The following is a 13,002-nucleotide window of genomic DNA, read 5'->3' as shown; positions in this document are numbered from 1 at the left end:
AATTACTTCTCCAATTTTATCCATTCTGGCTCCACCAACCCACCAATCTATTTTCTCAGCTATCAACATGTTTCTAAAGCCCAATAACAATATTTCTTCATCCTCTAACGCTACCAAATGCAATAATTTTCAGTCTTTCAGGCCAAAACTGATAGTATTTATGATTCCCTTGATCTCCCCTCTGTTCCCCACAGCTCCAGTCAGCAGATCTCATACTTCACTCTAATCTCTTCTCTTCAACCTCCTAAACTTTTGTTTGGTATTAATACTCCCACCTGCTCCTTGGATCCCATTCCTTCCCCTCAATCTATCCCCTGATCTTACTTCTGGATCTGTTCCACAGTCTCGATCTGGCAGACATCAGCAAAATATCTACAAACTTAAATGTGGTCTGACACTGATAACGTCATAAACTTCCATTGACCTCCCCTCAACACCCTGTTTGGACCATTCCAGTCACACAACACCGAAACAGCTCTTCTCAAAGTTGCCAATGTTCTCTTTTCCTCTGACTCTGGCCATCCCTCCAGATCTCACTGGAGCTTTTTGACACCATCAGTCACTCCACCCTCCTGTTCCGTCTCAAGTCCAACCTGAATCTCACTGGCTCTGTTCTGTCCTGGTTTCAGCGTCACCTTACAAATCAAAAACAGCTTATTTACTCATATCAACTGTTGCATCTCCTCCATAGCTCCTCTATCCCCAGGTGTTCTCCAAGGTTCAGTGCTTGGTCCTCTCCTCTTCATCCTTCATCTTGGTGGCATCATCAGTTAACATGGCTGTCCTTTGCTACACAGTTGGCATACAGATTTAGATTCCCAACACATCCAAAAACCTCCACATCCACTCCACTGACACCAAAACCTGACTGAAGCACAACTGTCTCAAATGAAACACTGACAAAACTAACAAGATCCTCATTGGCTCAAAAAGTGTCACCAAGTCCACTCAAAACTTCTGCCTGACACCATCACTCATCTGTAATCTTATTCTTCTCAACTCCACTTTCATTCAAATCATACATCAATAACCCAGACTGCTTTCTTCCATCTCAGAAATATGGTTCAACTTCAACTTTCACGTCCAGAATTGAATAATGCAATACCATCCTGCATGGTACACTATCAAAAAACACTCAACAAACTGCAATACATCCAAAACCAACACACCCATCCTCTCCCCCTCTGCTCCTCCGAAGTCTTCTGCTCCTCCCCTGCGGAACGGAGCTCTGAACCTGGAGAGCCGGAACCTTCATCGCCGGCCCAAAACTCCAGAACTCACCAGCCTAACCGCTCCACGCCTGCTTCAATCTCCCCGTGTTCAGGAACAAACTCAAAAATATCTTTTAATTAAATTTGCTCTTTTTGTGTTATGTATAATATTGCATTGTTTAATTTTATATTGTAGTGCTTCTGTAAAGCATCGTTGAGTACTTAGAAAGGCATCATACAAAAGAAATGCGTTGTGTAAAAAATAGGTAAGGTATTTAGCAAAAAGGCAAATCAAATGAATAAATCCTTTGATTCAACAGGGTGAAAACGGATCAATTCAGAACTTTCATAAAAACTGTACAAGTTGATGAGAAAATATCTGCAGAACTTAAATCTGTCAGAACAATTCAGTTGAACTTTATTGTACCGTGTTGCCATCAGCAAAAAAGAGAGCTGTAAGAAAGTCAAGAAGCCAAAACCTAAATCAAACGATAGTTTTATTATTAAATCAGTGACTGCTTTATTATTTTTGATCAACTGTTTTTGTTCTGGACCTGTCATGGCTACCACACGAGCTCAAAGACTGATGGACAGATGCACCGGCGCCCTCTGGTGGCCATGCATGGATAATGAATGATTTTGTTGTGTGAGTCCAAATATTGACCACTAGAGGGTGTTGTGCAGTTCTAGTAAAACCAAACAGGAAATGAAAACATTCATTCACGTCAGCTCAAGTAATAAAATTCATTTTTATTGTCAGAACTCAGCAAACAAAAACACTCCAAATGATTGCAAAAATAATGAGTTATACCTCATCTTCATATAATCAGAGACAAAATGACAAAGCACAGACTTTATAGAGAGGAATGTCAGGTATGCTGGAGGTGGATGCTTGTTCAAGAGACGATTTGTCGCAACAATTTGGTGCTGAACAACGTGTTAAAAATTATTCATTCTGTAAATTAATGAATATGATTTAAATTAAATAAAACAAGCAGAAATGGGAAAAAGTTGATCCTTTCACTGCACTTCACGCTGACCTTTGCTGCTTTGGAGACCAAAGTCACAGTTGAGGTTTTAGAGAAACGAGCTCACCTCTAGAGGAGATGGAAAAGAAATGATTCTTTGAACGAAAGCAGACTTATTTAAACGGCTGATAACAGGGAAGTTCTGGATCTTAGACATTAAATAAACTGATAGCTGCTGAATACGAGCCTCGCACATAAAACAATCAGAGCAAGCACAGCGGGAGCAGATATCTTAAATAAGGACGGCGTGTATATAGATAGCATCACCAAGTTTTCCCTCTCTGCTCATCTTTCTGTCAAGTACATTGTGTTTTTTTTTATTATTCAAACATTTCCTACTTACTTGCTGTGTTTCCAGTATAAGAAAAAAAAAAAGCATGTTTAAGTGAAGTATAGCTCAATAATTATTCCCCTCACACACAAACACCAACACGAATCACTCAATCCAAAGTACATAAATATTTGGATTTTTCAGCCGAACATGTTCCCGTTGCCCCTGCTCTATTCCTGGAGGAGATGAAAATAGACTCTTACAGCTAAAAATAGATTATTTCCACTCAAACCGTTACAGAACCCCCCCCACCTTAAAGAGTTATAGGAAACGTTTTCTATCTGATCTACAAAATATATAGCAATGCCCTTTTTTTAAAAATAATTTGTTGCTCTTACAGAACAGATCATTTTTTCTCCTCCCCCCTTTCCACCGAGATACATTCAGAACGTGGAGCTGCTGGCAGAACAGCACCATTTGATAAGAGTTCAATGGTGTGGTCTGGACCTCAGTATCTGGTCTGGTACTCATGATGCCACCTGTTAAAGTCGTTGTAGAAGAGGACGATGCTGCCAGACGCCATGCCAGTGATGATGCACCTGAGGAGGAAGCAGGACAGAAGTAACATCAGTAGAAATGTGAAAATAATTGCTGTGCGTTCTCGGGATTATGAAGGGATTTGCTTGTTTCTCGTGCTACATCTTTGATGACTGATAATTGCTGATTTTATTTCGCTCCATCAAGCAGAAGACAATAACATATGTCTAAGTTAAGTTCCTTTCAGACAAGCGTTTCAGAAAGTTTATGAAAAAGTTTCTTTCCGTTTACATGGTAGGGGGTTTTAGACTTGTGGACCTTCTTACAAACTTTGGAGAAAAGTCATTTCACCAATGTTTTCTGTCATAACAGCAGAAGTAAAGTCTGTTTTTAGCCGCTTCGCATAATTGTATGCAATCTCTACAGTGTGGCTACAGTAGTTAGCCACCATCAGGATGTGAATGTAGCGTGAAGCGCCTCTGGACCTGAAAGTGTTACATAGATGAGGGCGATGTAGAGGACCGCCATAAGATGGGGCCCATTTTACTTAACTTGGGGGATCGATGGAAAAATATTTCCATCGATCTTATCTACCTCAGCAAAGGTCTAAAAACCAACCAATGTCCTCTTCTGCTCTGCAGTGAGAGAATCTGACCGGCAGACTGGCCCACCAGGTCATGTCTGAACGATTACAGTTAACAATAGTCACCCGCTGCTGAGACATTTCAGACCAAAACAAAAGAAAAAAAACATCACAGTTGGTCAAATTCGGAATCAGCAGCTCAGGTTTTTTAAAGCTAATTGGTAATCAGGCAGGAAACTCATCAACATGAACGGTAAACATGTTTAGACCTGGTTAAATATGCTTTCACATAAAAGTCATTAAAGCAGAAACATGGAAAAAAAAAAGAAAGGCCTTTGACTTTCAAAAAACTGTTTTTGTAAATGAACCAGATCTATCAACCAGATTCTCCGAGTTACAGCAAAATGAACGCCACTTGGAGAATTTATGGTCACATGACATCAACTGGGTTCCTCTGGCTAGTTAGAAGGGGTGGGTTAAGTTACCCACTGGCTCGTCTCACCCCACTCTGCGTTTGTGTTTCTCTACTGGGTGGGTTAGTTGAACCCACCCAATAGAGAATCGCTTGGAATCTTCCATAAAGGTTCCAAGAGATTATTGGTTGGGAAGAATTGCTAAATCCAGAGCTGAACAACCGAAGAAACTCGTATTATAACATTCTGCTTATGCAGCCAGACAACATCTACCTACTTCTGGTATGCCAAAGGTACCAAAAGTGAGAAATTCTTAAAAAACCTATGTTGTTGATTATCTCTGATGCATTAGTCTGAGTAAAGAATCGTTCACCTTAAACCAATACTTATGCTGGTTTTCCTACCGGTACTGCAGTGGATGAGAGTTTTTTCAGGCTCCGGATTCTTTGGGTCTTACCGTTGATCATGCGACATTGCCATGGAGCGGATCCCTGCGTCACAGCCAGGAAAGGTGAAGAGCTGTTTGAGGTCAGAGACCTGCCAGACGGACACGACTCCACCGTCTCCACCTGTCAGCAAATACTGACCGTCCCGACTCAGCAGCATGGCCTGTCACACACAGACAGGCAGGTTGTAAGACTAACTGAATCTAGCATGCTCCTCCATTGACTGAGGACAATGAACTCTGCATATGAGGTGTGCTGCAGAAACAAGGAAAAACATACGCAGTAAAAAACGGGTTTGTTTACACTACATCAAAATGAAGCAGTTTTCTAATTGTCTTGTGCAGAGAGACCGCTACGACAAAACAGAACAAAAACAGAACAAAACAGAACATTCAACAGAAATACTGAAGCAACATATCAAAACAGTTTGGCACAAACGTCTCTTAAAATTGGAAAGTAACCCGAATCTCACATTTAGTTACAAAGTGACAACAAAGTGAGTCACGTGGAGTCAAAACTCCATCTGAAGTCTCTCTGAGCAGCTCTGACAGTGTGCTAGCAAGACCGCCTAAAACAACTGATTCACCACTTCAGTCAGCAGGAATGACAGAAAACTGTTGAGAAGCTTGAGCATTTGGCCCAACTCACACAACTTAAAGGGCAATTCCATAAAATAATGTGAAAATGTGTGACATGGACCTGAAGAGGCAGTATTATGGAAGAGACTTTTTCAGTTTTACATCATGCTGTAATGTTATTCCCTCATCATAAACATACCTGGATTGTTCCCTTAATTCTCTAATGCATGTTTGAGAAACCATTTAATCTCCATGGCAACCATTTACAGGAGCCTGAACAAGTAGCTTCAGCCTCACAGGACTTCCACTCAGCTCCTCCAGACTAGCAGCTATTAGCAAACACCTGGTGGAACTGAGCATCTGCTGGACTCATGTCAGTTCAACGCTGCTAATAACGGCTGCTAAAGGTTTAATGATGAGTCAGGAAGAGCAGGAGCTTCTTAAAGGGGCAGAACTTCAACATCAAAGCATCAAACTGTGAAGTCAGACATCTTGAGTCGTGTTTGATAAATACGTTTTTTTGGGGGTTTTTTTACAACATCTGAAGTGTCAGTTACTAGACTGTGCTAGAAAATGACACTTTGTGCCTGGAAATGCACAATACCGCCCCTTTAAATGTCGAGCATAATATTTTGTGGTATTTACTATAACGATAAAAAAGAGATTAGAAAAAGTATCTGAGAACCAAATGCAGATTTTTTCCCCCCAGCTGCAGATTACAGGGATGGACATCATTACCACAAATAGAAAAAAGCCCAAAACAAAAACTTCAGTATTTAGTCGGCTATTCCAAAACATCAGTTACATTAAGTCAAACATTTTTTTTAAGTAAGCAGCACACAATAACTACTTATTTATATTTTTGAAACGTTAATATATATTGCTGCTCTCATGAAGCTCGTAATGGAAAAAAACAAAAGTGGTAAAAAAAATAATGAAATGAAGAAAAAAAATGTAGTCAGATTGAATGTAAGAGTGAGAAAAAGAGGCAAACCGTTTGATAAACGCCTTGTTTCAACTGGAAATCCTGCCGACGACGAGCGATCAGATCATCTGTGATGACAAAGCAACCATCACACCTCCGAGTGTTTTGATCCAACAAATAACTCCACATTTTGCGTACACACACACACACTCACACACACTCTCTCTCTCCTCCACTCCACTAAAGATGTCTCCCAAGAGCAGAACTCAGAGATTTACTCATTTCATCTGCTTTTCTTGCAAACTGCAGCGGCCCAAACGGCTCCCTCAGGAATCGGATGAACACAAATCAAGTCGTGTGCTGGAGACCATTAAGGGCATGGTGAGCGCTGGAAGCCCAAACTCAGAAAGTCAGAGGCATCCATCAGCGCGTAACCGTAGCTGATGAAATGACGAGGCCGAGTGTTTGTTCTGAAAGCGGCGGGCGACGCCGAGAGCCTTTTTGTCGTCCACGTTTTTGCGACGCCGAGGGACGGACGCCTTTCAGCCGCCGACGCTTTTTCGTGTAGCGGCTCGGTGCTTCAGTCGTCAGCGGCATGTGTGTTTAATTAGGATCAAGTTTAATGGAAAAAAGGATTTAAAAAAAAACAACAAGAAACTTAAAGCTGAAATGAGTCGATTTCAGGAAGTCGATTCGGTGTGAAAACAAAAACAATACCTCAAACGAGAAAAAAAAAACTGGAATTGAGGAAATGATTTGTGTGTATACTCAAAACTTTTCTACATCTTGTTTTGAAAGTTTCTAAAGTTTCAAACGGCAAATAATTGAGAGCAGAGATTTGAAAACTTAGACGGTTTTATTTCACCCACCCGCAGCAAATAAACCCAGAATTCATTTCAGATAAATAAAGATTCCTGATTTTTACTGGAAAAAAAAAAAAAAAAAAAAAAAACTTCATAAAAAGCATCAACTGTGTAACAGCACAGAACTGGGCAGCAGCTTTTTATCCCCATCAAATAAGCAAACGGAATTTGATTTTTCTTCAACATGTGAAAGACGTCTGACGTTTTTATCAGCCGGTTCTTCGAGTATTTTTGGGAACGGTGTTAGAAAAAAGGTAAATTCATCCAGCCTGGAATCAGATCCAATCTGAACGCAGAGTTTGTTGTTTCTGTGGAGTGAAATGTTCACAGCCTGTTTATCAGTTTTATGACAATATTGGATTTTGAAATCGAAACTCTTTCCGTCGTTCCGTCTTAAATGTTAGGAGCTTTAGCTACATGTCGGGTCAGATGTTTACATACACCCAGCAGTAACAGATCTGTATATGATTATTTTAACTTTTTTTTAAAGAGTGGAATGATTCAAATAAAAATAGAAAAAAACTTGGGTGAACAATTTAGAAATGATTATGGATTTACACACATTCCCAGTAATATCTAGTCAAATGTTAGTTTTCAAATTACACCTCGACTGTTTTTAAAAACGAATAGAGTTGAATATTGGCTTCATATTTGCTCCCCCCCCCCCAAACGTGACACTGAAAAACAAAATCTTACCAAGAATTTCTGGTTTAGTCTCTTGAGCAAATATCTCAGTACACTTGAAATAAGCCAGTAACTTTTCAGCAACATACAGGAGTTTGTTTTCAGACAATAACTTCTTAATATTGATTTGAGACAATAGTAGTTCCACTGGTAGATCATCTCAACTCCAAGATATTTTCCCCAATTTTTAATGAAAATCTGCACCATTTCAATATTAAGGAATTAACATAAAATAAGTTCCCATATCTTGCTGAAAAGTAAGTTGCAAATTAGTTTTGTCTTATTTCAATTGTTCTAAGATATTTGCACCAGAAACTGGATCAAAACTACTAGGAAAGATTGAGTGTTTTTGCAGTGGATGGGTTTTATTTAACTTGGTCTGAATCTGGTCACAGGTTTTTTAGTGGTCAAGTGTCTAGTTTTGTCCTATTTCAAGTTTTCTAACTTACGAGTAACTTTTGTTTTAAGTCAATAATTCCATAATATTGATGAAAAGTTACTAGTTCCACTGGAAAAATATTTCACTTATAATTAGACTTGTTTCCTTGTTAAAAGTGAAACCAGTGGAATTTTAACTTTTTTTCATCATCATCAACTTTAAGGAACTCCTAACATAAAACAAGCTCCTATTTCTTGCTGAAAGGTTTCTTGTAAGTTAGTTTTGTTTTATTTCAAGTGTTCCAAGATATTTACACTAGAAACTGAACCAAGATTACTTTTGTGATTTTTCAGTGAAAACCATTGTTGTGAATTTTGGAAACTAGCAGCAGAGTTGGCCAACAAACCCTGAAACCAGGCGGCCAGCGGCAGCTTAATGCACTGTGATGCGTTCTGCTGGGGGAGTTTATGACCCGAGTGCAGCGCAGCAGGAAGCAGCAGCGCTGGCAGACATGTCAGCCCGGCCAGGTAGGAGGCTGCAGACAGACGTTATAAATCAGCCGCTTTGCCACTGGGCGGCCAAACAAGATGGCCGACGTCTCTGTAGGGGCCAAAAGGGCCCACCGGCCCCGGATAAAAAAAAAAAAAAAAAAAAAAAAAGTGGTGCAGAAACATGTGCAGCCTTCGTCCCCATATTTCAGAGACGGATGGGTGGATTCAAGGCTGAAGAAGGTAAAACTTTTAATTTATGGACCTCTTACCCCCCCACGCCCCCCACCACCCCATCACACTGACAGAGGCTGTTAAAAAAGCTGCAGAGATGGTTACACTGCTCGAGTCGCACTATAACTTAAAAGAATGTAATCTATTCAGCATGGCTCCCCGTCACCCAAATCCACTATTAGAGCAGGATGCCGACTGTTAGGCTGTCATCCCGACTCTGACTCCAGACCTCTATAAAGCGGCGGAGCGCACGTTTTTACTCTCCGCTTCCAAGTGCGTGCAGCAGGCCAGGACAAACACTTATTTATCCTGGAGTCACACTGCGCCGAGGCTCAGAGGGCAGAGAAGATTGATTCTGGTATGTACACGGGTGTACTAAATAGCGGCTGGAATCGGGGGGGCGGGGGGTTGGGGTGAAGCTAAGCCTGAGTTCAACATGTTGGGTTTTCCTAATGCCGCGTGACACGGAGGGAATTTACTGCAGGTCCAGGAGAGACCAAGTCCGTCTGTCCGGCTGTGCAGAAGAAATGTGTGGTGAAAAAACTACAACGTTAATCTGAAAAACATCATTAGTAACTTTCTAAAACACAACTAGGAAAAATTAGGACAGATTGAAAATGAAACGCTCGCTTTTTTCCCCCTGCAGAGTCTGTGACGGGCTCAGTCCATGTTTCTGTGTATTTGTGGTTAGGAGCCTGGAAACAGGAAGTTTCTGTTTGTGTTGTGTAAAATAAATTTTTTTCAAGCTTTACTTCATTTCTAAAGTTATTCCCTCATCAAAAACATACCTGGAGTGCTGCTCTGATTCTTTCATTCATGTTTGAGAAATCACCTAATCTCCCATGGCAACCATTCAGCTGGGCAGATCGCCTGGGTGAACCCAGCTCTGTCGCAATTAATCTATTAACGGAGTGATCAGTTAAAACGAGCTCCGTCATTTCCATTTGCATGATTTATTGTTTTCCTGTTTCTACCAAAAACTGGATGATAAAAGTCTTCAGTTCCAGTGTTCAGTGTTCAAGAGAATTTAAAGTTTATTGATCTTTCAGAATGTGTTCTTGCATTATTATGACATCACCGTTACATTACTTGAAAATGGTCTGAAAAAAATATTATCGATTATCCTAACAACATCTGGGACAATTTATCGTCTAGCAAAATTTGCTATTGTGGCAGATTTAGCTTTCTAAGTTTCCACAATACACAGCAGCCCTTCCCCGTGAATCCCCCATTCAGCTCCTTCAGACTAGCCAGAAACAATTAGCAAATATCCATTGAGCTCATTATAGGAGCTGCTTCTCAATGCAACGCTGGTAAAATCATTGTTGAAGGGTTAAAAGAGGAGCCATGTTGTGATGACTTCCTGAAGGCGGAGCTTTAGAAAGAGCAGGAGCTTCTTAAAGAGACAGAGATCCAATTTTAAGGCCTTAAATTATAAAGTCAAATTTATTTGAAGTCATATTTGATATATAAAGCATTTTTATAACAACTGAAGTTAACAGTTACTTGATTGTGCAATAAAATGGCACTATGTGGCTGGGAAAAACATAATACCGGCCCTTTAATAGGAAACAGGCGTGCAGCCGTCTGTCAGAGCTGGCTTACATTTCCCAGGCCTAAGCGGAAACAAAAGGGCCTGGAAACCAAAGGCGGTAGCTGCTATCTTGTGTCGCTCTGGCCACCAGGGAGGAAATGTGGGCAGTGGGGGAATGTGTCCTCCTGCGCTCTGGGGTAGTTAATGGTGTCGGGGTCCAGGACTGACCGCTGCTCTGGAGCGTTTCCCGCCACCGTCGCAATCCGACCCGACACCGGATCCGTGGATCAAACAGGAGCGTTTCCTCTGCTGCATGCGGTGGAACGGGGAGAGCGAGACGTGGAGCCCTCCTGTTTTGTCCCGAGGCGTCCTGACCTTCGCCTCAGATCCGAACCGAGCCCAGTCTTTAATCAGCGCTACGCCTGGACTGGACCCCCCCACCCAACCCCCCACACCCCGAACGCCCCAGATGTGGTGCAGACGTACAGACGGAAGCGGAGTTTGATGAGAGCCAGGGGAGAAACGGCCGTTTCCTCACCTTGATGTTGTCCTGCACCTCCATGTGTCGCAGCAGCTTGCCGTTGATGCTGAAGAGGCAGAAGTGTCCCTTATCGTAGTAGATCATGCAGTGGCCCTCGGTGGAGGACTGGATGAGCCGGGGCCGCAAGCAGCTCTCCGGGGCCTCCAAGGTCCGGAGCAGGTCTCCGTTCATGGAATGGACCAGGCAAGGACCCTCTACACACAGGGAGACACAGAGCTACGCTTAATATATGACACTGATTTATCTTTTGTGTGTGTGTGTAATGACGGACAATCTGTAAACTGTTTAAAAAAAAGAAAGAAAGAAAAAGATTATTTTGGAAATAATATGACTAATGCCTGAAAATGTTTTTTTTCCTTCCATAAACAGAAATTAGGAACTGGCTAAACTCAACTCAAACTTTAACTGCACTGCAAAATCACTAAATCGTAGAATATTTCTGGTCTGGCTTCTAGTGCAAATATCTTAGTACACTTTAAATACGACAAAAATAACTTGGAAATTATCAGTATTTTTAAGCAGGAAATGGCAGCTTTGTTTAAATCAATGTCTGAATGTTGAATGTTGAAATCATCTGCACAACTATTTTTTTAAAAAAAGAAGGTATTTTAGCTTAGCTAAAAAAATTATGACTATTTCAAATGTCCCATCACCATTACAATACATAACTTATAAAAATGTGAATTTCTAAAAATCAAAGAAAGACTCTTTCATTTTCATGATTTTTACTTCTCAGGTCAGATGCAACAAAATCATCATAAAATAATAATGTCTTATTTTTTATCACTTCTATTTACAACAATGACTCAAAATAAGTTTTATTTGTTTGAGAAGTAAAATGTTTTTCAAGGATTCTGAAGGTTATTCTGCTATGAATGAACTGAAATAAAACAAAAATTTACAGTGAATGTCTCTCAGTCTAAAAGGCAAAAAAAAAAAAAAAGCTACAAGTCATGTCAGAAACCATGATGCCAACCAGGTTAAGTATTTTTATTATTTTTTTTAAAGAAATCTCAAACACACCTAGCAGCCCAACTCCACTTCACCGGAAGCCGGAGATTAAACTGTTTCAGTGACCAAGTCAAAGTAAACGGAGCATCGTGACAACAAAAAAACTCAGTTTTCAAAAGAAAAACTTGGAAGATGTTAAACTGAAAACCTATTTTTCGCAAAATGGAGGATATGGAGAAGTTTCCTCATCTGCTGTTATTGAAAACGGTCAAAAACTCCAAATAAAATACGTTTTAGTAGGAATTGTTCAAACAAAACCTCAATGGTTTACAAATGATTAGTTATTTAGCCAATCGGATCAGAGGAAGGTGGTCGGCTTCACCTTTGCAGCCACTGATGACGAGACCCAACTCAGCACAGACGCTGACAGACGTCACCTCACAGTCATGTCCCGTCAGGATGGCCCTCGGTGTGGTAAACTCTGCTGGAAGAAACAAACATTTCAGATCCTCACATTTTAGCAAACAGTTACAGTTTATAGTCACTAGGGGGAGCAAAAAGGTTGGATGTTATATTCTCATGTAGAGTTTTGGCTAAATACAGCAGCCATCAGTAGAGTTAGAGAGGAAGATTCAGACAGATTAAGTTTTTTTTCATTTTGTGTTACTAACCTTTATGTACAATAGGCTCAATGTAAATGGAAAAAAAAGAAAAGAATCTTAGAAATTTTCTAGAAAACAATACTGAAATTTCTGAGTTTGAAAAGTCAAAAGTCTGCTAAAAAAAATCTAATTGAGATTAATCTCAGAAATTTTCTACAAGAAACATGGAAATGTTGAGGGTTTCTTTCAGGCAATTTTTAAACTTTTCAAACTTCTAAATACATCAGTGATCAGCAGAAGTTTAGACTTTACAAGATCAGAAATTTTGAAATCAATCTCAGCAATTTTCAAGAAAAAAAAAACTTGGACATTTTGGGGGGGGTTCCAAGTAAATTTTAAACTTTTCAAATGCAGAAATTAAAAAGTTTTGTCTTGAAAAATGCTGAAATTGATTTCAAATTTTTTTCATTTTTTTAGCAGCAATTTTTCAACTTTTCAAACTCAGAAATGTCCACGTTTTTTCTAATAAAAGAATTTGTGAGAATTTTCTTTAATAAAAAATTTCCAGCAAACTTTTGACTTTTCAAGCTCAGAAATGTCCTTGATTTTTTTGTTCTTGAAAATTCCAGAAGTGAATCTCAAAATTTCTGAGGAATCTACAATGACTCTAACACTCCGTCCAATCCTGGACCGGAGAACTTCATGGCTCTCCACCAACAGCCCCCCTCATTCCT

General features: G+C 40.1%; 1 protein-coding gene across 1 annotated transcript in view; it reads right to left on the bottom strand.

Annotated features, from left to right (window-relative positions):
* Window positions 1–1,941: 1,941 nt before the first annotated feature.
* LOC106948702 (lipopolysaccharide-responsive and beige-like anchor protein) overlaps window positions 1,942–13,002 on the bottom strand; it is a gene marked incomplete at its 5' end in the record, with an annotated part of 67,114 nt that continues 56,053 nt past the window's right edge. Inside the window, 4 exons of the mRNA XM_015034541.1 lie at window positions 1,942–3,109; window positions 4,501–4,652; window positions 10,713–10,909; window positions 12,049–12,150. Of these exons, the coding sequence (XP_014890027.1) occupies window positions 3,019–3,109; window positions 4,501–4,652; window positions 10,713–10,909; window positions 12,049–12,150 (542 nt within the window). The remainder of the gene's footprint in view (window positions 3,110–4,500; window positions 4,653–10,712; window positions 10,910–12,048; window positions 12,151–13,002) is intronic.

This window comes from Poecilia latipinna, unplaced genomic scaffold, assembly GCF_001443285.1.
Source record: "Poecilia latipinna isolate Pla-1442-1.1 unplaced genomic scaffold, P_latipinna-1.0 Scaffold303, whole genome shotgun sequence".
Taxonomy (NCBI): domain Eukaryota; kingdom Metazoa; phylum Chordata; class Actinopteri; order Cyprinodontiformes; family Poeciliidae; genus Poecilia; species Poecilia latipinna.
This window is presented reverse-complemented; position numbering and strand designations above follow the sequence as displayed.